The sequence below is a fragment of the Denticeps clupeoides genome, chromosome 10 (assembly GCF_900700375.1).
Source record: "Denticeps clupeoides chromosome 10, fDenClu1.1, whole genome shotgun sequence".
Lineage (NCBI taxonomy): Eukaryota > Metazoa > Chordata > Actinopteri > Clupeiformes > Denticipitidae > Denticeps > Denticeps clupeoides.
In genome coordinates this window covers 15,368,602-15,396,237 of record NC_041716.1, presented here as the reverse complement: position 1 = coordinate 15,396,237, position 27,636 = coordinate 15,368,602, and the positions used below count along the sequence as shown (strand labels likewise).

General features: G+C 44.9%; 2 protein-coding genes and 1 pseudogene across 3 annotated transcripts; 2 read left to right on the top strand and 1 right to left on the bottom strand.

The window, feature by feature from the left end:
* Nucleotides 1-2,853: 2,853 nt before the first annotated feature.
* Nucleotides 2,854-2,993, bottom strand: LOC114798951 (uncharacterized; annotated as a pseudogene).
* Nucleotides 2,994-6,493: 3,500 nt separating this feature from the next.
* Nucleotides 6,494-10,313, top strand: LOC114797791 (dynein heavy chain 12, axonemal-like). 2 transcript variants are annotated; one of them, XM_028992882.1, is made up of 10 exons: nucleotides 6,494-6,594; nucleotides 7,300-7,417; nucleotides 7,485-7,534; nucleotides 7,609-7,740; nucleotides 7,828-7,986; nucleotides 8,082-8,327; nucleotides 8,508-8,679; nucleotides 8,807-9,350; nucleotides 9,436-9,589; nucleotides 9,693-10,313. In XM_028992882.1, exons 2-10 carry the CDS (start codon nucleotides 7,305-7,307, stop codon nucleotides 9,881-9,883), a joined length of 1,761 nt encoding a protein of 586 aa, XP_028848715.1. In that variant the 5' UTR covers nucleotides 6,494-6,594; nucleotides 7,300-7,304; the 3' UTR covers nucleotides 9,884-10,313. The 2 variants fall into 2 exon arrangements, with proteins under 2 accessions (XP_028848715.1, XP_028848716.1); XM_028992883.1 differs by lacking the exon at nucleotides 6,494-6,594 and having other exon boundaries at nucleotides 7,305-7,404; nucleotides 7,448-7,534.
* A 306-nt stretch (nucleotides 10,314-10,619) lies between these two features.
* Nucleotides 10,620-23,355, top strand: LOC114797798 (protein TASOR-like). Its single transcript, XM_028992891.1, is given in 26 exon segments — nucleotides 10,620-11,061; nucleotides 11,995-12,140; nucleotides 12,247-12,339; nucleotides 12,503-12,575; nucleotides 12,676-12,767; nucleotides 12,855-12,989; nucleotides 13,110-13,225; nucleotides 13,333-13,364; nucleotides 13,452-13,557; nucleotides 13,633-13,736; nucleotides 13,819-13,922; nucleotides 14,261-14,333; nucleotides 14,426-14,500; nucleotides 14,588-14,877; nucleotides 14,880-14,957; nucleotides 14,960-15,308; nucleotides 16,154-16,452; nucleotides 16,810-16,942; nucleotides 17,037-17,592; nucleotides 17,594-17,849; nucleotides 18,134-18,256; nucleotides 18,341-18,500; nucleotides 18,911-19,010; nucleotides 20,159-20,337; nucleotides 21,015-21,149; nucleotides 21,542-23,355. Coding segments are annotated over 26 exon segments (5,511 nt in total). The 5' UTR covers nucleotides 10,620-10,751; the 3' UTR covers nucleotides 22,936-23,355.
* Nucleotides 23,356-27,636: the final 4,281 nt, after the last annotated feature.

Here is a 27,636-nt window from a genome sequence, read left to right as displayed (position 1 = left end):
TTAGACAATCAGGTGAGGTCTGCCACAGATGAGGTCTGCTTCATAATGGGCTCCGATGGCGCGTCCCCCAAACCTGACCTCACCGACGGACGCAGACGCCGGCCAATGAGCGGAAGGGGGGGGGTGGTGGTTTAAAAAAAAAGAAAAAGAATGTGTGCGTCACACCCCTCACAGCCTTCATTCTTGCTGCCTCGCTGTGCCACACCTCCCTCCCTCTCTCTCCCTCCTTTCTCGGTCTGCCCGTCTTCCATTCTTCACCACGTCCCACAAACAAAGGCAGCTGCCAGCAGGTCTGAGACGCATGCCCTTTAACCTTCCCCACAAACCCCCCCCCCCCATTCACTACCCAGCTGGAAGCAGCATTTCGGGCCTCTCTCTGCCACAACATCCAACGGTGCAGAGATTCACTGGTGCAGCTCAGTTTCTCGTAGCCTCATCAATTAATTATTACAAGAATTCCAATCAATACTAACCAGGCTACTGGACCACACCATTTACAGCTAAGCATAAATTACAAATTGAATAATGCAACTATGATGTCTGGATTATGCTCAGTTTTTATCATCTTTGTGTATGTATAGATAGATAGATAGATAGATAGATAGATAGATAGATAGATAGATAGATAGATAGATAGATAGATAGATAGATAGATAGATAGATAGATAGATAGATAGATAGATAGATAGAGATATATAATTGATTTATTTAAAGCATGGTTTGCATTGCAGAAGGCATTTCAGGAATTTTCTGTCCTGTCCGCCTCAGCTGCAGCACTGCAGTACCCCCGCCTGTAGCTCCAGTTTACTGCAGCTGACAAGGACCTGAACAGATCCGTGAGCGCGAATTTGGGCAAGTGTCGCAACGACACAGGCAAAGATTTTGTGCGCCTGCCAGGACCGAACACACCCAAGATTCTCTGTGTGTCGAGCTGCATTTTAATCAATCTTGGCAAAAAAAAAAAAAAAAAAACGTTTTGTTGCTTCCTTTCGTAAACACACTCAAATAAATAAATTAATCAAACTGTCGTAACGCAAATGTGTGAATTTGTGGATGAGCATGAAACGTGTGTTATTTACGTCCAGTGGAGAAACACAGACAGCGACGCATACAGAGACGCGCGTTCCGCATCAGCCCAGATATCGCGAGATCACAGCGCGGTTCAGCGTAAGACGGACACTGCCGCCTAGTGGAATGTTGCTGCAAAGCATGTCCGCATTTCATGTCAGATTGGGTTCAACTTTGTGTTTGCTGCAATTACTAGTGAGTACAAAATCTTTTTGCATTTTGCATCTAAAATGAATAGCACAGGTATTACTTAATATAACAATATTATAGATTTATATAGTAGACAGCTCAATGTACGACTTGAACAGTTCATAATTTTAATAGATAGAAAATGGTGTTGCAAAATATGTTTAAATAATTTTATGAACAATAGTGGGAGCTATTTATTCGTATCATTTTTATTAAGGAAAATGTATGTATTAGGAGTTCATTAAGACATATCTATAGATTGCCAGTGGTGTTTTTCTTTTTTTTTCTGTGGTTTTAAGTGTTATGAGTCATTTTACATATTTTGTTTCAGCCTTATTCAAAAATGGATTCAGTTATTTTTTTTCTCAGAATTTAAAAGAAAACACTCCATAATGACAATGTGAAAAAGTTACTTGAATTTTTTGTCAAATTGAGGTTTGTCAAATTGATTCAATTGGCAAATTTATTTAAAATAAAAAAACTGAGAAAGTGTATGCACATAAATATTCACAGCCTTTGACATGAAGCTCAAATTTGTACTCTGGTGCCTCCTGTTTTCCCTGATCATCTTTGAGATGTTTCTGCAGCTTAAATGGAGTACCGCTGTGTAAAATACAGGTAATTGGACATGATTTGGAAATTGTAAGAATGGACATCACAGGAGCATGCTTTTGTTTTGCGTAGCGACTGTCTGCGGGGGGATGTGTGACGTTCCTGTGTCGGTGGTTGTGCGTGAAGGTTCGGCACCTCTGTTTTACATGCCTTTTGTCTGACGGCAACGTATGAAGTGTCAGCCGTCAGGACCGCCCACTCTCTTGTCTTCCACAAATGGGAGGCCGGGGCGTGACATCAGAAACAACAGGTTCTGATTGGTCAGTGACAACTTCCTAGGCCAGTGACAACTTCCTGTAGGCCAGGGGAATAAAGGTCTGCTCACATGTGGAAAAAGGGACTGAGCTTTCTTGTTCAGGGGGTTTTCCATTGGAAGCCGGAAGGCTTCTGAGTCTTTTTCTCTTCTCCCATTTTTCTCATGGCTTTTTCTCTCCCTCTCTCTCTCTCTCTCTCTCTCCCCCTTTACTCTTTCTCCTTATTTTTATTTTCTCTGTAACCTTGGTACCTTTTTACATTCAATATTCACATGTAACTACAATAATTATTTACCGGTGTTAATAAATTAGAAACTGTTCATTTTTAACCTATATTGTGCCATGCCTCTTTCTGCCAGGTAACATCAAGTTGGAGTGGTTGAATACAGTGCTTTGTGTGGAGGGAGAAAGAGTTTTTCTACACACTCTTTTCTCTCTCACACCACATGGTCTTTTTTACAAAATGCACAGACCTGTCTATATAAAGACCCACAGTTGACAGTTCATGTCAGAGCACAAGTTTAAAGTGAAGTGATTGTCATTGTGAAACACTGCAGCACAGCACACGGTGACACAACGAAATGTGTCCTCTGCTTTTAAACCATCACCCTTGGTGAGCAGTGGGCCATGACAGGCGCCCGGGGAGCAGTTGTGTGGGGACGGTGCTTTGCTCAGTGGGCAACTTGGTGGATCACATTCGAACCGGCAGAGCGAACCAGCAGAGCGAAACCGAGAGTGAATACAGTCCCTCACTAAATTATGCAGTTGAGATTCCCACATTTGGGGAATTCGCAGGGGTCAGCACAGCCGGAGTGCAATGGCTGAGCCTCGCTCTGGGTGATCATGGTATCTCCCCTGCCAGGTAAGTAAACCAAGCATGAAGTCAAAGGAATTGTCTGTAGACCTCTGAGACATGATTGTTTTTAGGAACAAATCTGGGGAAGGTTACAGAAACATTTCTGCTGCTTTGAAGGTCCCAATGAGCACAGTGGCCACCGTCATCCAAAAGTGGAAGAAGTTCAAAACCACCAGGACTCTACCTAGAGCTGGCCAGTCACCTAAACTTAGCAATTGGGAGTCCTATCCAGAGTCCTCTGTGGACGGACAACCATCTCTGCAGCAATCCACCAATCAGGCCTATATGGTAGACAAAAGACAAAATTCTCTGGTTCGATTAGACAAGGCTCGATCACTTTGGTGTGAATGCCAGGCATCATGTTTGAAGAAAACTCAGCACTCCTCATCACCAGGCCAATACCATCCCTACAGTGAAGCATGGTGGTGGCAGGAACTGGGAGAGTTCAGTATAGATGGAAAGATGACTGCAACAATGCACAGAGACATCCTGGATGAAAACCTGCTCCAGAGCACCCTTGAACTCTTTCAGCATCTTTCAGCAGGACAACGACCCTTAGCACACAGCCAAGACATCGAAGGAATGGCTTCAGGACAACTCTGTGAATGTCCTTGAGGGGCCCAGCCAGAGCCCAGACTTGCGGAAGTCTTTCCTTTGGTCAGTCATATGAATTTTTATGGCAAATTGTAATTTAGAATATGCACAAAATATGAACATTCAATGAAATACAAAACCATCTGCATCCATTTTAGTTAGAGATGTATATAATTATGCAAGGCAAACTGCAGGACTGCAACTTTTATAACATCCACCTCACTTGTAAGGTGTAATTTCATGCCAAATGTGCATCAACAAAGTATTGAGCAAAAGCTGTGAATACTTACCTACATGTCATTTCTCAGTTTTTTTATTTTTAATACATTTGACAAAATCTCAAGTAAAAATTTTTAATTCTGTCATTATCGGTGTTGTGTGTAGAATTCTGATGGAAACAAAATAATATAAGCCATTTTAGAATAAGGCTGTAACAGAACAAAACATGGAAAAATGGATGCGCTGTGAATACTTTCTAAATGCCAGGCCCTACTGGGACACCAGACGCAGGGCAGGTTCTCATGTTCCACACCAGACACATCCAGTCAAGTCTTTATGGACCTTGCCTATTGAACTGCAAGGGACACAGTCATGGACTAGGAAAGGGGCTTTCTCAAGATTTGTCCACAAAAGTCAGAAGTGCGATGTTGTCCAAAATGTACTGGAATTCTAAAGCATGAATAATGGGCCTCACCCAACACCATTATCCCTGCTGCACCACATTTAATGGCTGGCACAATGCAGTCAGGCAGGTTACATTCTCCCAGCATCTTCCAAATGCAGACTCACCCATCTGACTACCAAACATAGAAACACGACTTGTCTCTCCAGAGAAAATATTTCTACTGCTCCACTGTCCAGGAGCTGTGTGCTTTAGACCATTCCAGCCACTGCTTGGCACCAGTAATTGGTTCACCCTGGCCAGTGAAATGCTCTGTGACTTATTTGGTCTTGTGCTTCGTTGCTGTTGTTCCTAAACACTTCCATTAATAACACTTTCAGTTCTCCCGGATAGATGAAGTTTCATGAGCCTTACTAAAATCTTACTGAAAAGGTCTCATTCTAACACAGCACCATGCCTGAAGAAAAAGGAGACTCCTTAGCCACGTGCTTCATTTTATACAACTGCAATGGTGTGATTGAAATTCACGATTAACCTTTTAATGCTGTGCATATCATATTTGAGACATGCATTTCGTAGACCTATTGCATTGCCATGAGAAATAAACTTTGCATAAAAGCCTTTTGTATACTATCTGGTGCTTGTCTTCTACCTTTTGCACTACAACAATTACATACAGCCAGTATAAATGGATATTTTGTGGTAATTCCCTAAATGGTCATTTGTTGTTTTTTACTAAAATCTATTAAAACCTATTGTTCTCCAGCTATATATATATAAAGTACATGATTGAACAGAGTCTGCTGAAGAACACCAAGCTCCATGGCTCAGCCCTCCAGTATGTGTTCACACAGACCCTGCCCCTACTGACCCTATTGCTTTCTGCCTCTGCCTGAGTTCCAGAGGACATTGACATAGATTTTCACAGCTATCAGAACAGGTGAGTTGTTTTTACAACTTTGTCACACTGCATGGCAAATGAACAAGTTTCATTTTTCTTTTTTCTCTGGACCAGGTGATGATGTGACCCTCCAAAGATTAGTTGAGCACCGTGAGCTTTTGTTTCAGACAGACAGCAGGGGCTGGATTCCTATGCATGAAGCTGCCATTCAGGAGAAAAATAATATACTGGAGATCATCTTCTCAGGTGCTGTCAAATCCAGAAAGTTCCATATGATATGCATAAAACATCATTGTAGATACTTGCTAATTTGTCTTTTGTTTTCATGCAGTTTCATTTGTCCTTTGCGCAAGTGCCTGCAGTCCTGGAGAGAGCATCATTCATTCAGGTTATCAGCCTGATGGAAGTTATGCAAAACTGTGCCAAGAGGTTCTTCCTTCATCTGCTTGACTTTGCATCACTTCAAGGCTTGGTAACGTACAGTTTGTATGTATTTGTAAAATGAGGAAGTTGATGTGTGCATAATATTGCAGAAGTGGATTTTCCTTTGGTCAGTCATATGAATTTTTATGGCAAATTGTAATTTAGAATACAAAATATGAACATTCAATGAAATACAAAACCATCTGCATTAATTATAGTTATAGACGTATATAATTATGCAAGGCAAACTGCAGGACTGCAACTTTTATAACATCCACCTCACTTGCAAGCATTTTACTGTATTTGCTTGTCATTGTTTATTAATACCCAAATTCAGGAAGGTAAAAAAACACGTATATGACAAAAGAAGAATTTTGCATTTTCAATCGAAAGTGAATGCAGAATACTGACTTTTTAAGTTGCTATAGTTTCCCATAAGCAATAAAAGGTATGTGTGATATATCATAAGCAATGGATGACATTGTGTGCAACTGGCCATATAGCAGGAGCTAAGGATGACCCTTTCCTGCGTTGGAGGTATTGTCCCCTGAAGATGGTTTCTGGACTGTTCTTGGAGGTGGTTGGTAGTGAAGAACAGGTCAGATTGTTGTCAGATTGTATTTTAATGGTATACATCTAAACACTTGTTCAATGTGTGAATGAACCCTCGATTAAATGTTCAAGTTTTGAATCCATCATCTGACTTCTTTTTTTTTGTCTCTTCAAAGAACAAAGAATGGACTTGCCCAATTTACATATTGCATAATTAACTGACACACCTTGATATTTAATGGAAATTAAGATTACTTAATTTCCACATTGATTACTTACTTACCACATTGCAGGCAATTGCTAGTTGCTTACTTGCTTCTTGTCTGTGGTTGTTTCTGGATTGACTGGCAGAGTCAGACGTCACTTGGTGGGTCAAAGCCAGGTGTTGGTTGGTGGAGCGGGTCGTGTGTTCGAGTATTTATAGAAGGTTCAGCATATAAATAGGTGTATTCTGAGAGACCCAACAAGACGGCGAAGCTACACAGGCCTGGCACTGTCTGTGTTTGGCGTGTTGACTAGAAAGGTAACGCTGAAAAACATGTGCATGGTCCAAAAAGAATCTTCGTGATAAACCCAGTGCAGTTTTGGATTCTTCTTTGGCAACTGGCTAAAATGGCATGTTGCACGTTCAATGACATCCTGACATGCTAACATGCTAAGGATCAATCGTCTGTGTACCTTGAGTTCAGAAAAGCATATTAAGGGCAGAAATCAAACTCAGCCTGAATAATTTCTGCCCTTCATGTGCAAAACTCATATCTTGGTGTCATGCATGCTTACTCACATGTGAATCTTGTGAATACTTGAAGCATATACCTAAAATTGGCTTTATTCAGTAGTTGTTTTAATTATCAGAATGAACGTGAAGTGATTGTGAAACACTGCAGCACAGCACACGGTGACACAACAAAATGTGTCGTCTGTTTTTAACCATCAATCTTGGTGAGCAGTGGGCAGCCATGACAGGCACCCGAAGAGCAGTGTGTGGGGACGGTCCTTTGCTCAGTGACACCTCAGTGGCACCTTGGATTCGGGATTCAAACCGGCAACCTTCTGATTACGGGGCCGCTTCCTTAACTGCTAGGCCATCACTTCCCTGGGTTCTGGAACAGAGAAGCATGGAAGTTATTCTCTTCCATGTTGCCAAATTGCCACTTCTTGAACCACTCCAGCAACACACTGCTCAGTCTTTCTACGTCACAACTGAGTTTGTTCTGTTCAAACAAAGGGAGCATGGAGGCCGAGTTTGAGGGCTCAGATGATGAATGGGAGGAGGACGAGGCCACACAGTACATGATTGAACAGAGTCTGCTGAAGAACACCAAGCTCCATGGCTCAGCCCTCCAGTATGTGTTCACTTCTTCTGGCTAAATCAGACCCTGCCCCTACTGACCCTATTGCTTTCTGCCTCAGAGTTCCAGAGGACATTGACATAGATGAGATTTTCACAGCTATCAGAACAGGTGAGTTGTTTTTACAACTTTGTCACACTGCATTTCAAATGAACAAGTTACTTTTTTCTTTTTCTGTGGACCAGGTGATGAGGTAACCCTCCAAAGATTAGTTGTGCACCGGGAGCTTTTGTCTCAGACAGACAGCAGGGGCTGGATTCCTCTGCATGAAGCTGCCATTCAGGAGAAAAAGAAAATACTAGAAATCGTCTTCTCAGGTGCTGTCAAAGTATTCTGTTCATACCGCCTTATATAATATGCTAGAGGCAAATTTGGGGTTTATCGAAATACGCCTCTTTAATTAGCCTCTTTCCAGGGGGCCGGACAGCACTGCACTCCAAATGGCGAGACCCCGCTCTTCCTTGCCGTAGTTCACGGCCTCCGGTTGAACGCTACATTCCTGCTACAGAATGGCTGCAGCCCTGACACCCGGAATGAACACGAGGATTCCCCACTGGTAGCTGGTGTGTGTGATTTTTGTTGACAAGGAGTGGCCATTAGCTCTGAAAATGCATTTGAAAACGGATACTGACGTTTTGTCTCATACCTTTCTGAGCAGCTATAAAGAATGACCAGTATGACTTGGCTTCACTCCTTCTTCGCTTCAATGCCAACGTGGACCAACGAGGAAGCCTTCAGAGGGCTGCTCTCCACGAGGCCTCTCTCCTCGGCCTGGAGAACTTTGTGTATCTTCTCCTGCAGTCTGGCGCTGACCCAAATGTCTGTGACATTAGCGGTCACACTCCTCTAGGACTTGCCGCGCAATCTGGACACTTGAACATTGTTGAAATCCTTCTCCAAAGAGGTGTGTGCGATTCATGTCTATTTGTTCTTCATTTGTGTCATATTTTAATTCAGGTTTAACGCAAGATCAGGTACGAACAGGTCACCACTTCCTCACGGGTGACTAAATCAATGCTCAGTATAATTGCATGTGTTTTTTTATGGACCGATGCTCTTTTTTTTTTATGGCTGCCTCCCTCAGGAGCGAGTGTCAGGTCTGACTCCACAGAGACAGGATCCGTTCTATTCGAAGCCGCAGCATCTGGCAACCCTGACATCATCGCCCTGTTGCTTGAACATGGAGCCGATGCCAACGCACCTCTGCACAGTGGCCACCTGCCCATTCACAGGGTGGCTTACCGGGGGCATCTCTTGTAAGTGCCGCTCAGTGTGGTTCCGAAGTGTCTGGGTTGCTTTCCGGAATAATTATACTGAAATTATAGGTACTAATTAGCAGTCGTCATGAGGATGGTTGGGTCTTCTCTGCCTTTGCCTTCACAGAGCCTTGGAGCAGCTGATTCCAGTCACCAAGGAAGAGGACATCAAGAAGAGTGGCATGAGCCCCCTGCACTCAGCAGCAGCCGGTGGTCACCCACAATGCCTGGATGTCCTCCTGAACGCTGGCCATGACCCCAACTTCATGCTCCACCCAAGGGTACGCCAGAACTACGATGACGGACGGAGGTCGGCGCTGTTCTTCGCTGTGTCCAACAGCGACGTCCAATCGGCCAGACTGCTGCTGGACGCTGGGGCCATGCCCAACCAGGACCCGGTGAACTGCTTGCAGGTGGCGCTGCGGCTGGGGAACTACGAGCTCATCAACACGCTTCTGCGCAGTGGCGCCAACGTCAACTACTACTCACGCATCAACACCACCCACTTCCCGTCGGCCCTGCAGTACGCTCTGAAGGACGAGGTGATGCTGCGTATGCTGCTCAACCATGGCTACGACGTGCAGCGATGTTTCGACTGTCCCTATGGTGACGGGCCACATGTACCGGTCGACTATGAAGGATGGTCCACTTCAGTCATAAAAAACATGGTGGTGAGATGTCACGCCGGAAACGGAAATCTCTGCCATTAAGCTCCTTTTGATGTCCCTCTCACTGCCACCCTCTCTCCCTCTGCAGTTCTGTGAGGTTATCACCGTGTCATGGCTGCAGCATATTTCAGGACAGGTGGTGCGCATTATGCTGGATTATGTCGATCATGTGAACTTCTGCTCCAAACTGAAAGGAGTCTTGGTCAATCAGAAGCAGTGGTCAGAAATCTGCAGGATTCAAGGCAAGTATCGGCACTATGGGACTACTAGCGTGTATTAATTTACTGTTTAAAGCTTAAACCAAGATAAATTATAATTAATTTGAATGTACACCCCTCTTCACAGCAAATGTGCGCAGCCTTAAGCATCTATGTCGCCTGAAGATACGAGAACGCCTGTGCCGCCTCCGCCTGAGGGCTCCTGTTTTTATAAGCTACCTGCCTCTACCCAACAGCCTGAAAAACTACCTTCACTACAGAGAACACGATTTATACAGCAGGGGCTGCATGATGCCTGATCATCCTGAATCATCCTGATTCTTCTTAACACCAGCCTTATTTGAACCAGTCCAAATGAACAGAAGTTTATTGCAGGTGACGCAATTCGGTGTTTGAAAATGTAAACATTTCATTAGCAGCTATAACATACTTTGGGGTTCGATATGACCGATGTGAATTGTGAATTGTACCTTTTATTTGACATTCACTGGAATGACTCGTAAAATACAGAGCTTGACGTGGACAAGTCATTTAGAAGGCAAATGGCAACTCATCTGATGTATTCAGAATATAAAAATGATGTATTTGTATTCAGTCCATGTCACATTGTTTAGAATACAGTTACTCTGTATTATGAAATAAGAGAATAGATGACATCTGCTGTAACATAAAGCAAATAAATGTATAAAACACTGAAATGCATATATGGATGACAGTCAGCGCCATCAATAAATAAATAATGGTTTTAGACATGCATTTAAAGAAAATGTACCCTAAAATTTCATTACATAATTTTTTTTTTGTGCATTGTGATTATTCAACCCAACCCTGGACAAGAGTGATTTTCCACGAATTTCTGTGTTTCATTAAAACTTGTTTACATTTCTGGGAGTCGTATTCACACGTATATAAAAAAAAAAAAGAAAAAAAGAAAGAAAAAGAATAAGCCCTCATCTGCCCATCCCTCCCTCCTCTGGCCGCCGGGCGTGTGCAATGCGCGCCCGTCGCCTGCAGGGGGCGTCCGCCGCCGTCGGTGTAAACAGAGTGACGCCAGGGCTCTGCAGTGGTGGAGGGGGTTTATGTCAGAGGCATAATGGCGGAGGCTGGTTGACGAGGAGAGGCTCTCAGCAAAGCGGCGCCGTTACCAGGTTCTGCGCTCCCAGAAGAGCTCGGCGGCGTCCGGAAAATGGCCTGCAATGCTAACCCGGACCGGAAGAAGGAGAAGGAGAGCCGCAGGTCGGACGGCCTCTCCGCGGAGAGCTGTAACTCCAAGCACCAGTTGTTGTCGGCCACTGCTTCGGCCACATCCAAGCAAAATGGCGAACAGGCTGGATGTGAAGACGAGCAAATGTCTGAGCAGGATGCTTCCGAGCGCCGGAAAGGCGGTGTGGCGGACGCGAGAGGCAGCGGCAGGTCTTCCCCCGCGACCCAGAAAATCGGCGACGAGCTGCCGAGGAGGAATTTCCAGATTCCCCGGAAGCTGAAGGAGCGGAAAGGTTGTGTCCTCTTACACGCCGCGTCGGCGGCTCCGCGTTCCGTTTCTCCCGTCCGTCACCCCGGGGTGCAGCTCTTAGTTTTACCGTGGCGGGGCTCCAGGCGGAGAGCGCCGGCGACGCGGATTTGCGGGGACCCCCCCCCCCGTCACCCCGACCCCCCTCCTCCTTAAAAGTCCTGCCACTCGGGGCTCGCGGCGTGGACTAAAGCGAGTCAGACCAGTGCGTGGGGTGCCTCGCCACTCCTACTTCGTCGGGTGCAGCGTGGCCCACCGTGTGACCCGGGCCTGCCAGGCCTGACTCTGAACACCCCACCCGGGCAGGCCAGGTCGCCACCCCACCCGACACGAGCTCTATTATTCCTGCAGGCCCCGGGTGGCAGCAGGGGAAGGCACCCGGTGTTTAGTCAGGTTGCCATGGTAATGAGCAGGCTCGGTTAACCTGCAACAGGTACGAGGCGGGGCGCGTGATGCCTTCGGAGGAATGTTCACCGGACCGGCCTGGCTTTGATGTAAACTTTTTCTTACGGTTTCGGTTTCCGCCCGCGCGAAGGATTCGAGACGTATCTTGTGACGCCGCTTCCCTGAAGATGTTCGTCCGGTAGGCCTTGTGGCGTAGGGGTCACTTGACGCCGTGTTTTCGCCCAAGTGAAAGGATCAGCATGAGGCTCGTCTGAGCTCAGAGTTCATTCGTTTTTTTTCTCCGTAGAGTACTGCTGTCTGTATTCCTGAAATATAGTTTTCCTTATCAAGTAAAGATGATAAATTCTGCTTTCGAAGTGTGATGTTTGAAAATGCAACTTTTTATAGATATTGAACACCAGCCAGCTGCCTTAGCTACCTTAACCATTGAATTTCACGTCTGTCGGTTTTAATTCTACGACGTGTGTTGTTGCCGTCCTCCGGAATTCTCGCTATAACGCCATGTGATCTGCAGGACTGTTCCAGCCCTTGCCCCCAGAATCCCGCGAGTTTGAGGACCTGGTGAAGCTCGTCTCGTCCCTCTACCTGGAAGCTTCTTCACGAGGAGCGTTTACATACACCAAAGCCCACCTCATTCACAGCGAGCTGCTCGAGAAGGAAGTAAGCTTGACGAAAAACCGAAAAAAAAAACCCACTCCTGTGCGCAGTCGCGCGTTACGCATTTTTTGGATTGATTGCGGAATTCTCTTTCGATGTTTTGTCGCAGTTTGTTGAGAAGAAAAGGGAACTGAAACAGGCCGGCCGAACTGACGCCGAGCTCGCAGAAACCTACGCTTTTCTTCTGCCTGAAAAGGACAAGGTAAGAACGGGCGGCTTTTGAAGGGAAAGTGGCCACCGCTGTTCAGAATGCAAAAGTAACGATGACGTACGAAATAAGTTTGGGTTTTTGTGGCTGATGTGGGTAAGGTGTCGTACGCACCGTACCAATACTGACCACCGCAGGGCTGTGGCTCTCTCTGCAGGTCCGCTCCATCTGTGAAAAAGGCCTCGCCGTGGGTCATGCACGGATCAGCATGCTGGGAAACCCGAGTAAAGGTCAGTCAGGGGGTCCCATCTGCGAGCTGCCGTTGTTATTTGGGATAAATTTTCCTTAACCTGTTTTTTTTTTTTTTTTTTTTTTTCTGCTTCAATAAAGGGGTTTACTTAGCGAAGTACTCTGACCTGTTGCAAATGAATCCCTTCGAAGTGGGTGCAACTGGAGACATCGTGGTGTTCAGAATGATGAAGGCAAGTGCTTTGCGTTTCCATTTTCGGGTTCGCCTGATCCGCACCACACCTCGGCAGATTTATTGAGATGCCGTTTTGGTTATGCAGGGCAGAGTGAAGAGCATTCACGAGCACACCCCCAAAAACACCCTGGACCCCACGCCGAAGTTCGATTGCCACGTGTCGAAAAATGCCAGCAAGGTGACGTCGCTGCTGTCCTACAGGGCGTTCGAACACACTCAGGTCGGCACTGCTGCACGGATCTTTCTAAAACCAACCAAATGGACCCATATGCTCTCCAAACAACACAAGGTAATGTTGTAGTCAGCAATGAATTTCTTTCTTTCTTTCCTTCCTCCACAGCAATTTTTCTATGAATTTGCGTTCGAGGAGCTGAGGTCGCGACCCCGGCATGTATGTCCATATGCAGTGCTGTCCTTTCAGTACAAAGGCAAAGAATCAGGACCTGTGGCCAATAGGTAAGACAGACTTCTAGGCGGCACACAAAAGTTGAGAACTACTAAATAATGTGACATGGTTCAAAGCCTTTAAGTCTGCAAACTCCAAACTTTTGGTTTTATTTTAGGCTCAGCTGCCCTACGCTTGAAGCGAAAAGAGGTAGGTCCCAGTGTCTTATTCCCTTCTAGCGAACATACCTTTGTTGTCTCTTCTGCTTTCACATCCACGACCCTGTGTGTTTGGTAGTGAGACGCAGGTACACTGTGTGGAGTGGGATGCTGTTAAATAAAGGGGAGGAGCTTTTTCAGATCAGCGTGAGGTCCTCCACACTCCCTTTTCTCCCATTTAGATTGTAAGTGACCACTTTCGTATATGAGAGAACACAGTGCTTAGTGGACAGGTTCTTAGTACACGCTTCTTGTCTCAGGCCTGAAAAGCTGGACATCAACTTGGCAATGCAGTTGGATCAGGTGAAAAGGAAGATCCCGTCCGTTCTGTTCTCCTGGGATACATACAGCAGCGGCAGAGAGGGTGAGCAAATTGATATCTTTTTTACATTTTTTTATGTCACGTAGAGGTTGAGTGAGTAATTATGTTGGAATTTGCACTTCAGTGTTGAAGTGTGGGATGTACTGCAGCCTGTTTGAGGTGGTCAGTAAGAGCAAGACTGGGAACTGCCTGAGTGGACTTATTCAAAAGCTGGAAAGAGACAGAATGGTAAGGATCTCAGGGATTTGCACCCTTTGCATCTTTGGTAATGAAATATGGACTGGTCAACATTGGAGGAAAAATATGTCTCAACGTTAACTTGCGTTTTGCATCAATGATAAAATAGTTCATTATTTTATTGTAATATGGTCGCAAATGACATTTGTGGTTTATTGGCTGTAGATTGTGCCTAATGTTAACAATGAAAAGAATATTAACACATTAATATGAGTTCTTCTTGCATAAGGTCCTATGTCAGACGACTGATTCAGTGTCACAGTCACAGCAATTACCACAGATTCAGTTATTTCTGCAATATGGAGCTTCACTGCATTTCTCTTGTGAAGGTGCTGGTGAAGCCTTTAATGGATAAAGGATTTCTCTTCCTGCTGTCGTCCAGCCAGATGCACACGTCTAAAGGTAATAAGTCCACCTCCACATCTGTCTTTGAGCTTGGTCTGCACATGCATGTGACACGTCTCCGTTTCTCTTTCGGTCCTCTGAATCTCCAGAAAGGAGAGGGAGGTTGGAGAGGGGCGTTCAGGCGCTGTTCATCTTCCAGGAGCCCAGGCTGGTGACCAGATGTTGTAAGTGCTGAAAGCATTTTATTCTTTCACTATTGTTTAGTTTTTTTTTTTTGTCTAATTTATCGTGCGTTTTCTGTGCACAAACAGCCTCAAAGTGCTCTGTGGAGAAAGAATGCCTGTCTCAATCGGAACCCACGTCACCTGTCCCCTGCTACTTGGACCCCTTTCTCCCCGCGCTGCACCACGCGCTGCTCAAGCTGCGCTCCAACCCCCCCAAGGACGTGGTCTCTGGGGTGGAGCACCAGGCCATGGACTACTTGAACCGCCGTGAGCGCACCTCAGGCAACTTGTCTCACCTCGCCGAGTACCGGCAGAACTTGGACGACCGCGGGAATATCAGCACCAGCCCTAGGGTGAAACCCAACATGGACCTGCTGCGCGCTCCTACATTTACGGTTCCAGCTCGTACCAGCTACCCGGATCCCTGGTCCAGAGTATGGTGGAGGGGGGCAAGCTCCCTCCCCTGCCGGGGCTGAAGAATACAGCCCCATGTCGGACTGGGGAGGCTCGGACCGGCAACCGTCTGGCAGTGCGCCCCAGGTCCAGCAGTCCAATGGAGGGGGACAGAGGGCTCGCCCCAGCCAGGGGGGCGAATACGACAAGGACAAGATGGAGAAGCTGTTGAGACTCATCCAGCTGCACAAGAAGGCTCTAGTGAAGGATGGGCTGGCAGAGGCTGGGCATGATGAGCGGGTGAATGAGGGCTGGGACACATCTGGGCTCAAGCGGAAGCTGGTAGATGATGAAATGGCATCAGTTAGCAAGTCCCTAAGGACCGAGCTGCTCATCAATGGGGATCCAGGCCGAGGTAAAGATCTGGGGGCGGGGACAAAATATTGACAACTTTTTCTTTTCTTTTTTTTTTAATAGTAATGTGTATTCATTCTTAACACACAGTTTAAAAGTGTCTTATTCTTCTGTACTGTTTGCCTGATGGAACAATAATACACTCAATGAGATTTTGGCTCTTGCTCACCAGTGCCAATGCTATTAATAAGCATTGGATTTCTGCCCCAAAAAGTTTCACGTGTCTCTGCCCAGCATCACGTTATGTTGTGCAATCTGAGGTCAATACTCACTCACTGTAAAGGACAAGAGTTTATTACCTGGATGCTTCAGAGTTCGAGTGTTGTAATCTTGACCTGCTGGGACTTTCAGGTCTCCTTGCATAACTACTCACAGGGAATGTGCACAAATACTAAACACAAGAACGTCTGATTGGACACCGTTGATCTCTTCAGTCGGTTTCAGCCTACCGTGGCGCTGGAACAGAATACTGCGTTTGTTTAATTGCTGCACTGGGCAGCAGAACCTCCTCGTGTTTATTCTTGTTCCTTGAAATGTGATCTGGCGGGGGTCTGCTTGGCTGCTGGCATATCATTTTGTTATGAGGAACAGCTGTCTTTAGAGAGACCCGTTCTATAAACGGTCATGTTGGAAGGGCAGGATGCCGGTTTTCCTTAACTTGACTCTTCTACTAGAACAACGTGACGCTTCATGTTCAATCAGCAGAGATGCTATAAAGGATCTGTAATGAATGGCTGGTGCAGGAATTTATTAAATATATTCTTGTGATCCATTGACTGTAAAAAGTGTTCAGTTATATATTTTATTTATATAATATAATATACAATATACTCTGTTTTGATTCAGGTGCAGAGGACATGGCAGATGAGGGCCAGTCCTTGTCGCTGTCGGCGGTGATGGACAGCATAGGCATCTGCGACACAGACCTGCGTGAGAGGATGGGCCCGACCTCGTCAGTCTCAGAGACGCACCGGCTACTGAAGCTGCTGATGGCCACCCTGAACAGAGCCGTGGCCAAAAGAGCCACAGATCTGGCCGATCAGATGCCGGAAACGCTGAGTTCTGAGCCGGACAGGGACGCGTCTGACATTGACCTCAGGAAAAAGGTGGCAGAGGAGCTGCAAGCAACGCAAGACTACCTGGAGGTGGGTGCTGGTCCAGAGCATGTGAATCACGATCAGGGGCCTTCCACACTAAAGTGAAAGAGAAGCCGTGAAAGGCGCCCAGAGAGCAGTGTGTGGGGTACATAGCTCAGTGTGGCACCTTGGCGGCTCGGGTATTTGAACCCACAAACTTCTGGTTATGAGTCTTCCTCACTCGCTAGGCTGTCCCCAAAGTTTGGGCTCAACCTTGGATTTAAAAGAATGATAATATTAACGTTTCATTCAACAACCAGTCCTTTTGAGAGAACTCCCATTTACCCAGGTTTGGGACCGGCACTGCACGGTCACATGCGTCCCTGGTGGCAGTAAAGTTAATTTAATTTTGTGTTTGCGTGGTAGGACCAGATGGCCTGTAGCATGGACAGCATGGAGGTCTATAGCCCTGGCTCCAGTGGTGAGACGCAACCATCCCGGTCTGCAGATGGGCTTGTTCTCAGTACATGGAGTCTTGCCCCTCCATGCGTCAAAACCGGTATGGCTGCACTGACATAATTACAGTGGGGGGGGGGACAGAACTATCTTAAGATATTGTTAATGCAATTACGTTTTCTATGTGTTTTCTCCAGAAAAAGCTCCTTCATCTGTCCCAGATACAATGCATAAGAGTGACGATCACTCGATGGGCGCACTGGTGGACACTGTCGTCCGCGAAGAGTTCCAGCACCTCTGCGTTGACATTCAACAAGTGATGGAGAGTCAGCACATCTACTACATTTCCCAGCCTCCTTTGCACAAGTTGGAAAACAGCAAGCTGAACCGCAATGCTGGCTTCTCTCCTTACATATCACAGTACATTTCCCCGCACCCTGTACAAGGTTATGTCAACACTCTTCGTGAGAGGATGAGTCACGTGATCGGCCCTCCAGGGATCGTCAGAGAATGCCATAGGATGCCTCCTGCCCCAGTTTCTGTCCCGAGCACTTTACCTGGCCCTGTTTCTGCCATCCCTACCCCTTCAGTTGTACCATCGCCTAGCCCTGCACCAACTTGTCCACCTGCACCTGTGTCTCTTCCTGACAGCTCTTCTGCCCAACAAGCCAAAGTCCAGGCCACCATGCCTAAAAAAGAGCCTCCAGCTCTGAGCAAGCCTCATCAGGGCCCTGTCAGAGAAGCGGGTAAAAAGCGAAAAACCTGCAAGCGAGGAACCAGGCGCCACAAGTACTGCAGAACAATCACCATCGCAGGCAGGAAGCAGTCACCCAGTGTCGGCTCCTCCCTCCGAAACGGCTCCACCCATCCCCACTTCTAGCGTGGCGAATAGCATAATTGGCCAGATCAAGCCGGACATTTTCTTGAGTCTGGTGGAGATGGTGCAGAAGAACACGCTGAAGTTCTACATTCATGATGAAGTGGAGAGTGAGCTGTGTGCTGAGATCAAGGTCAGAACAAACCTCTCAATTTTATTTATCTGCTTTATTGTCCAGTTTTATAACTGCTGTTCATCCCTGTTAAAATGTATGTTTTTCCCTCACACAATCACTTCAAAAATATGTTATTGTTACATTTCAGCAGCAAAATTGCTTGCAGCATTTCTTAGGTGCCAAAACATTAGGTGCCAGCACTGTGTGTGTCCACCTATTGACATTAAAATATCATATATACATTAGAAAAATGCTGACCTAATATGTTTTGACATCGGTCGTGTATTTTTCCTTTGCTGCAGGGCTATCTCAAGAGCCTTGGCAACACCGAGTGCAATCCCCAGAGTTTCCTGGAGAACAGCAACAGCATGGACAAGTTTTTGGTCATCATTCAGAACGAGTACATAGCAGCGCATGTGCACAAGGTACGCTGCCAGAGGCACCTGGTGGTGGACATGCTCTGGTCACATGATCAGATCTTGAATTAACAATAACCCACCTTTCACTAGATTCCAGCCCTAGTGACACTGAAGAAGTTGCCGTCTGTGAGTTTTGCTGGAGTGGACAGTCTGGATGATGTGAAGAACCGCACCTATAATGAGCTGTTTGTATCCGGAGGCCTTATCGTGTCTGATGAGCACATACTCAGCCCGGACTCCATGACACTCGGTGAGCCAAACAGAAGTACACTACTGTGAAGAACTGGAAAACAGATTTTAAACTAGAAACATTTTTACTGTGGGCTTATTGCTTACAGCCTTGCTAACTGTGGTTAATATTGAGTGCATAAATCTAGCGTAGTGCTTTAGGTATAGTTAGGTATGGTAAAGTTAATGTCCAAACCTTGTGTTTGCTTTATTAATGGTGGGATAAATAATGTGCATGTAAGGCATAAATTAGCACGTGTAAACTGGTTAAATTGGCCTAACACGTCAATGTTTTAATACTGTTAATAATTCTGGTTCTGGGAGAGATTTATGCATTCTTATTGTCAAATGTGTGAATAATTACATATACATAACATATTTGAATAAAAAAGGTTATAGTTTTTAATGTTTTTTTTTTGTATGCATGTACAGAAAAGTTACAGAAGTTTTTGACACTGTTAGAAGAGCAGAGCTCTACATGGCAGTGGAAGGTTCACTGCAAAACGCAGAAGAAACTCAAAGAACTCAGCCGGTAAGTAGATCTATTAAAGGAATTTGTAAAGTAAATGTCGATTTGTAGAGCAGTTTTATTCACTAATATGTCACGTAGTTGATTACAGTTTACAAAAACCATGTCTGTTGCACTAATGAATGTCAAAATGTTACACCAAGGCTCAGTATGACTGTGTATGTGACAAATACAATTTGAATTTGAAACCAAAGACCTTCAAACCCAGCCGAAACTTTCAATATAATGCTAGCTGACAGACCAGCATTATCATTCTTATTACTCTACATTAAGTAGTGATGCTATCCTTTCTTTTTTATAAGTGAAGTGATTGTCACATGTGATACACAGTGAAATTTGTCCTCTGCATTTAACCCATCACCCTGAGTGAGCAGTGGACAGCCATGACAAGCGCCCGGGGAGCAGTGTGTGGGGACGGTGCTTTGCTCAGTGGCACCTCAGTGGCACCTTGGCAGCTCGGGATTCGAAACGGCAACCTTCTGATTACGGGTCCTCTTCCTTAACCGCTAGGCCACCACTGCCCCACTATTCACTATCCATTGTGAATCTCTGTGTTCTTGCAGTCATTAAAAACCTGGAAAAGTTCTGGAATTTGAAAAGAGAATTTTTCAGGCATTGAAAAGTTTTGGAATCTGAAATGAACATATAAAGTTATGGAAAGCTCATTGAAATTTGATTGACACATGAATGTATAATGAAATACATAGTTCATGTATGACTGCGTGAGGAATGTTTTTCTACGTTTAAAACTACTATGTTTAAAACTACTATGTTTAAAACTAGCACAAGTCTATAGTATCTTCGCTGGCTTTACGTAATTGCCCTTTTATGGTTTTGTAATTTTTCTTGATAAAAAAAATAATAATAATTTAAGGTACTCTTTTCATGGTTGTCATAAATTTAGTTTAACAATATTTAGGTAAATTTAACTTTTTGTGATTTTTTCTATTTTCTTTTCTTTCAAATGTGCCTTAGAGTAGTTGAAAACCCATGGGAATTCTTTTGTAAAAATATGTAAGACTCCTGAGCTCTGCTTGAGGTTTTAGCTCTAGGACAATGGGCAGCTGATAGCTGTTTGCATTGCCCATTTATTCTGTGCTTTAAAAATACATAATTACTTATTTTTTTCCTTTTTTCCCCCTGACGCCTAGAATAAACAGTGACGCCATGAGCTTGTTGACCCTGCTAACAGCGTATCAGAAAAAGCATTTGGTCGAGTTCCTTCCGTACCATGAGTGTGATGCACCTTCACGGCACGCCCCTGACCTGGACTGTCTGGTGAAACTACAGGCTCACCATACACATCAGCGCCACATCATCCTCCTTACTGGTGAGCTCTCTGCGATAGTTTAACTTCGATTTAACTTTCAACTGTCAATAAAGCTGTAATAAGTATTCATACATTTACATCATTTTTCAGACGCCCTTTTCCAGAGAGACTTACAATCAGTAGTTACAGGGACAGTCCCCCCCTGGAGCAACTTTGGGTTTAGTGTCTTGCTCAGGGACACAATGGTAGTAGGTGGGATTTGAACCTGGGTCTTCTGGTTCATAGGCATGTGTGTTACCCACTAGGCTACTACCACCCAGCCTGTCCAATAATAGCTGGATCATTTCAGAATGATCAGCCTGTAGAACAGGATGAAACAGTCCCTGTGAGAAAAGCAGAGAGATGAGCGTCTGAATGGGATAAGCACCAGACCCCAACAGGTCAATTCATTTTCAAAATATGTTCTCTTAAATACACAGTTTTAAGCCTGCATGTGCCAATCAATTCCAATTTTTTCCAACTGGTCATTTTGTAAACAGTCTACAACACTTTTTTTGCAAGAGGGCAGTGTCAATTCTTGTGTAGGTATTCATTGTTTGTGAAGTTTGACACAGATATGCGGTGGGATCCCTGTCCTTCCAAGTCAGGCCACACCCACTGTTGTAGCCTCAGGCTGGCTGTAGTTTCCTACGGAGTCACCATTTCCTCTGGTGTCTGTGCTCTCTCTCTCTCATCAGAAAGGAGACCCGACACGTTTCCACAGTTCTCCAGGCATGGGATTGTGATTGCAAGTATCGATGACATCATGAACAGCTTCTCCAGCCTGATCGGCATAAGCAGTAGGGACAAGCTGCCAACTGCTCCGTCTGCAGGTAAATGGGATTTAAAAGCTCGGCCAAGTACCACGGGTGACGCTCAGCACTCCGATTCTGTCTGGAGACAGTGCTTTGTGTACACCTGCTTTGTTTATATCGCACCCAATATAAAGTGTTGGCTGTGACATATGGGAGGGTTTGTTTGAAATCTATTATTATAATTTTTTTTATTATTGATTTTGGTACTGTTACCTGTCCATCAGGCTAGGGCCGTACCAAACCCTGAAATCAACCTTTTTTGTACAGGATATTCACAGCTCAGTCGCTAGATGAGGGATGGTTTTAAAAAGAGTTCCCAGCATTCCAACTTCAACTAGCCTGAGGAATCAGAAAAACCATGGAATGAAACATGCTTAAGTTCTTTATCTCTCTCATTCTCTCACCTTCAGCAGAGAATGATAAATGTGTGGAAGAAGAGGATATGTCTCTGGATTCTGAGGACGAGGCCCTGCTTGTTGACACCTCAGGCCAAACGGGAGAAGATCGTGTGGATTCGCTTCAGCCTCCTCCCCCTAAATTGGAGGAGTTCCGGCCCCCTCTTCCTGACCCCCACGTCACCAGCCTCTCCTCGCAGAACAGCCCAATGTCCTACGCTAACAAGAGCTTGGAATTCGACTCGCTGCAGTCCACCATCCCTCCATTCCCAGGTTCTACCCAGGGCAACACTTCAAATAAAGACCTGGCCTCGAGTTTCGGGGTGAACCCCCATCAAAGCTACCTGTGCCCTGGGTCTGTGCAGTGGAGCCCGTACTCTGGCTCTCCGGGCTATTCGGTACCTTCTCATTCCCCCTCTAACCACAGTTCACTGCAAGGGTTCCCTCAGCAGGCCCCAGCCGCCCACCACAACCAGTCCTCCGGTTCTGAGGAGGTGGGGTCTTCTCAGGGGGTGACCACTGTTCCGGTCCCTCATCTGGTCCCCGGGCCCAGACCCCAGTGCTTACCCGACCCTGGGGGAGGGGCGTTGAGCTCGCCTTTGGTCGCCACGGCTAATCCACTCTGCCATTCTGCCTCTCATGAGGTACAGAGCAAAGCCATGGAACCTGGTTCTCTCAAGACTGTCACCTACCCTGACCCCGCTGCTGCCCCAGCCTCCCTCGGAGTGCCCTTCGGTTGGGGGGGTGAGGTAGGACCACAGCAAAGCTATGCAGCCGATGTGAGCGCCGTGCCGGGACTTGGCGGTCAGGAGTCTGCACGGACGGACGGTGCAGAAGCGATGGTGGGTCCACCGGACGGACTCTGGGCAGGTAGTGTTGGGAACAGTGCGTGCGCCACGCCCAACAGTTATATTGGAGGGGCCTCGGGTGGAGCCACGACTGCTGCGCCCACTCTGCCCAGTATGTACCTTCACGGAGGGACGGGGGTTATGGCTGAGAAGATCAGCACGCCTGGCAGCTCAACGCCTAACAGCCAGGGCAGCAGGACTCCCGTCAACAATCCCTCCGAGTGCCAGCCCGCCGGGCACCCTGGCCCCGGGCCCGCTCGGGGTGGCGGCATGCACCGAGGCCTCCTGCCCATCCCTGGAACCGCACTGGGCATGCCCTGTCGGGGTGGGCCTGCCATGGCCGGGCGGCATGGCATGGCCGGTGGCGGGTATGGACCAAGGGGACCCCCGCCCGAACCGATGGACGGTGTAATGCACGGGGGTTTCAGAGGAAGGGGCGTACCGCACATGCCTATGAGATCCCGACCACACCGTGGTCAGATAAGATTATGGGGCTACCCTCCAGGCAGGGGAGGAGGGGGTGGAGGACAGGACTATTATTCAGACTACTCCTACCAGTAGAGCTCCACCACCCCCAGAGACTACTGGCAGAAACAGAATGTACATATTTAACTTTCAGAGCACATTGAAATAATAAATGAAACAAAAACATAAAAACAGGAATCCTGGTTTTCTACGTGTAAATCTGAATTTGGCAGTGGTCCGTGTCCTGCTGTTACCTAAAGACTCTTCCGAAGCAGACGTTTGGAGAGAGAAAAAATAAAAAATAAAAGACAGACAAAACCTTGTTCAGACCACTATATTTATATTTGCCAAGAAATGTATTTGCCTTTCGACGTTTCATTTTTGTGCTTTTTGTTCAGATCATACAGAAAAAAAAGGTTTGTGAACAAGGAAATAAGACTTCAGTTTTTTGTTTTCTTTTTTAAAAAATTGTGAACAAATGATGTGGGTCAGTCTTCATTTTAGCATTTTTTTTTTTTTACATTCTTGGTTGTACAAATGTCTATTAAAACAAGGTTGTAACAAGACTTTTGGTATTTAAATCATTTCATGATGCTAAATAATTTTGAGGGCGTAACACTGTGTGACGGCCACTAGAGGACGTCCTTCCCTTTCACAATAAATACACCGAAATAAAATCAAGTCTCCCCAGCTGCTGAGGAAATCTAAATTTGATTTAAGATAAGCCCTTTTTATTATGTTAAATAAAAAAAATTGTTCCATCCTTCTGTGAATTAAAGGAGAAATTGTTGTGTTTGTTGTGCTATACAGTAGCACTGTATATTTCCTGCCTCTCAGAAAGATAACGTGCTTATGCTCATTTCTTGATGATATTCTGTGGGTACGGAAAGTATCCAGACCCCCTTACATTTTTCAGTCTTTTTTTATATTGTGGCCATTTGCTAAAATCAAGTTCATTTGTTCCCTCATTAATGTACACACAGCACGCCATATTGACAGAAAAACACAGAATTGTTAACATTTTTGCAGATTTATTAACAAAGAAAAACTGAAATATCACACGGTCCTGAGTATTCCGACCCTTTGCTGTGACCCTCATATATTTAACCTGGGTGCTGTCCCATTTCTTCTGATCGTCCTGGAGATGGTTCTACACCTTCATTTGAGTCTAGCTGTGCTTGATTATACTGATTGGACTTGATTAGTTAAGCCACACCCCCGTCTGAGCTCCAGCGATGCAGTCGTGAGACGGGAGGAAGTTGTATTAAAATAAACCGTCACTGCAGCCCTCCACCAGTCGGGGTTTTATGGCAGAGTGGCCTGACGGAAGCCTCTCCTCAGTGCAAGACACATGAAAGCCCGAATGTGTCCCAGCCCAGTCCCAACAGTGAAGCGTGGTGGTGGCAGCATAATGCTGTGGGGGTATCCTGGACGTAAACCTCAACTTGCCATGCCACAGTGTGAAAGACTTGTTGCATATTGGCTGTATTAGATCAAAAGGGAGCTTCTGCTAAATACTGAACAAAGGGTCTGAATACTTAGGACCATGTAATATTTCAGTTTTTCTTTATTAATAAATCTGCAAAAATGTTAACAATTTTTTTCTCAATATGGGGTGTACATTTAATGAGAAAAACATTTAAATCATTTTAGCAAATGGCTGCAATATAACAAAGTAGAATTTAAAGGGGTCTGAATAATTTCCATACTGACTGTACACACACATATCTCCACCAATTTTATTAAGCGTCCAGCAAGTATTATTAAATTTAAACATACATTCTACTATGCAATAGGAGGTGAATTACATATGTTCAAAATGCCTGTTCATCATATGAAGAAATTGTGAAGAAAGTCACAGAAAAGAAACTCGAGTTTTGTGTGGCTGTTCCACAAAGTACAGCTTGAATGTTAAAGAGGTCATGATTGGCCAAGAGCATGGCAAGTCATGACTTCTGGCTTAAGTTTGCCCGGCAAACATAGGAATCCTGTTCTCTGGAACACCCCCAAGGTTAACAGATGGTGTAAATCTTAGTTTCAGGTGCAGAAAACTGTTTGAGGGGCAATAAAAGGAACTGGTTTAAGAAGAGAGGGACAGAAGGGTCCAAGCAAAACAACGTTTTTTGCCGCAGGGTTGCAAATTACCACGAGGTTTCCAATGAAAAAAAATCGAAATCTCCGTTTAGGTGTTCTATGGTGTCACTTCAGGGTACTATAAAACAGATTTAAAAAACAATCCAATCCTTGTACCCATCCCACATGAACAGAATACTTGAATGGCTTATGGGTTTGGAAAGTGCAATAAAATGCTGTTGACTAGTTTGGAAAGAACACATGACAATAATCAATTAACTTTGTTATGCTATATAGAAATAAATGCAAATTTTCATGATAGTTGTGTTTGTATCATTAAGTACTGTGCAACAGTCTTACAATACGAACCAGTCAAAACAAAAACACTGTTATCTAAGATGCAGAGCAATTATATTAACATGACAAAAAGAACATATCAAATATCGATTTATTTACCATTTATTGCAGAGTTTGCTTATTTTCATGAAGAATGACATTATGTGGCTCTGTTATCCTATTGTCCTCTGAGCGGCAATACAATATTGTTCTCCATCTGTAGATTGCAGTTTGGGGAGACCAACCCCCAGCTCCAGGAGCAGCTTTCTAGATATCAACATGAAATTATGGGCACTTTCACTTTTTAACCAGCATTACTTGTGTGTTTTATGCACTGAACACTGAATGCCTTCAGCCAGTCCGCTACACTTTCTGCATGCTACGGATCTCCTGATTGTTCTGGCATTCTGCTAACCACAACTAGATTCAAAAAAAGGACTGCAGAAAAGCACTAGATTAGGTTTTACCTGAAACTCTGAAATACACTCATTTGGGTCATGGGGATTTTGTTTGGTCTGTTAATCCCCGGTGATTAAACCTATGAACAGGTTCCTATATACAGGCTCCTATATACAGGCTCAAACTCAAATGACTTTTCTTTCAGAGCCTTCCTTGATTCCACAAATACTCATTCTATAATTCAAAGATAAAGTGAATGGAAAGCTAAGTCTGCGCCTCCTTTTCTGATTTTGAGGAGATTATGCGAGATTAGAAAAAGTCTAAGCAACAGCCAGAGCGCTCGGTTTTTCATCCAAGGAATAATCTGATAAAATCCGACCCGAGCTCCTCTTCTCACTCATGTAATACCAGCATATTGGAAAACACTCAATCTCGTGACGGTACAGCTCTGACAAGAGGAACGAGGCTTAAGAGTGTCCTTCATCAAATGACTCGATTTAACAGCTTTACCCCACCAGCCATCCCATCAAATGGATGCACAATGTGCTATAAAAAAATGTGTAAATCCAGCGAATAACACCTAGTAACAGCACAATAACATACCATAATTGTGACTATTAGTAGCCGAATTGGGCCACAGGGTGGCGAAGTGATTAGGGACATTTCCTGGTTAGCATGACCAGCTCTTTTAACACAGGACCCTTTTCATCAATAAACTACAATTAAGTAAATAATTTTGTTTTAAATGGATAATTGAAATGATATAGTATCACATTTATTCATAAATAGGAAGCAAAATTTGATTTATTATCAGAAGACATTATCTTTTTATACATACAATCAGTAGTACAGGGGACCGTCCCCCTGGGAGACATTGGTAGTAGGTGGGGCTCGAACCTGGGTCTTCTGGTTTGTAGTGTCTTACCCACAAGGCCACTGCCACCCATTCTCTCTGTCTTCCTGTGTATTTCTTGTGTCCTCTCAGCCTTGTGTGCAAATCTAGAACCATTTTCTACAAGTTCTACTCCCTATGTTCTACACTGCTTTAGTACGAGGATGCATGTAGGCTTGTTCTTTTCACCGGCTTCTCAGAGATCTAATCTTTCATTTTGCCCGAGAGCAAATCATGATTTGCTTTCCCCCTCCTACAGTTGCCTTTTTCAGTCAGTTGTGAATTTGCTTGAAGTCTGTGCCAGTTGGCTATCCAGTGTTTTTATGATGTTCCTCTGAGCATGATTAGATTGGCGCTTCAAATGGAGCTCCTTTGCATTCTTTATGGCTCAACGTTCACTGCATTTCTGAGGGCTGCACAAATCATGATTTTTTTATGTTGTCACCTTCAGACTAAACAGATTTATGCAATACAGTGATCCTTCACTCTCTATATTACACAAGAAGGTTGTCATATGTAGTGTAGTAATCATGATGATGAAGTAGATTATAACCTTACACAACATAAAAATGGCAAAATGTGAGCTGTACTTTAAACCAGAGAAGTGCTGACAGCGTTTTTCTGTCTTTAATCCGTCACTTCAATTCCATGAAAGCCAAGCTGGCTGCTCCCCAATCAGGCTTTTATTTAATAAAAAATAAAACTGTCATCTCTGTGAATACTGCATGTGGTCATGTTAAAATCTTATATAATTTCTCAAATGGTGCATTATAAAGTGCCTCGCTCCAATATTGGAAATTTGTCAGACCACCACCTTTATCATATGCATTTTTGTAAATACTGATATTCGGTCACATACATTTTTTGTTATTATGATATATTAGCTTTCAAAAAACTCTCAAGATACGCGAAACACTGGCAGATATTTCCAAGAGGCTTTAAATCACCCTGAATGAAGAAGTAGGAGCATACGCGGCTACTCCCATTTTCTGGGTTCTTCACGATACAGATACCTAGCGAACTGTCCACTCATGTTTGGGGTCAGTTTATGGGTCAGTCATGAATGCTCCAATATGATATTCCAACACTCCCCCGAA

Excerpts from the sequence above, each read along its gene's own strand:
- LOC114797791 (XM_028992883.1), top strand. The coding sequence starts at position 7,305 with ATGGAGGCCGAGTTTGAGGGCTCAGATGATGAATGGGAGGAGGACGAG. Across the intron at positions 7,535-7,608 it reads TTTCACAGCTATCAGAACAG|GTGATGAGGTAACCCTCCAA; the intron begins GTGAGTTGTTTT and ends TCTGTGGACCAG. Across the intron at positions 7,987-8,081 it reads GGATTCCCCACTGGTAGCTG|CTATAAAGAATGACCAGTAT; the intron begins GTGTGTGTGATT and ends CTTTCTGAGCAG.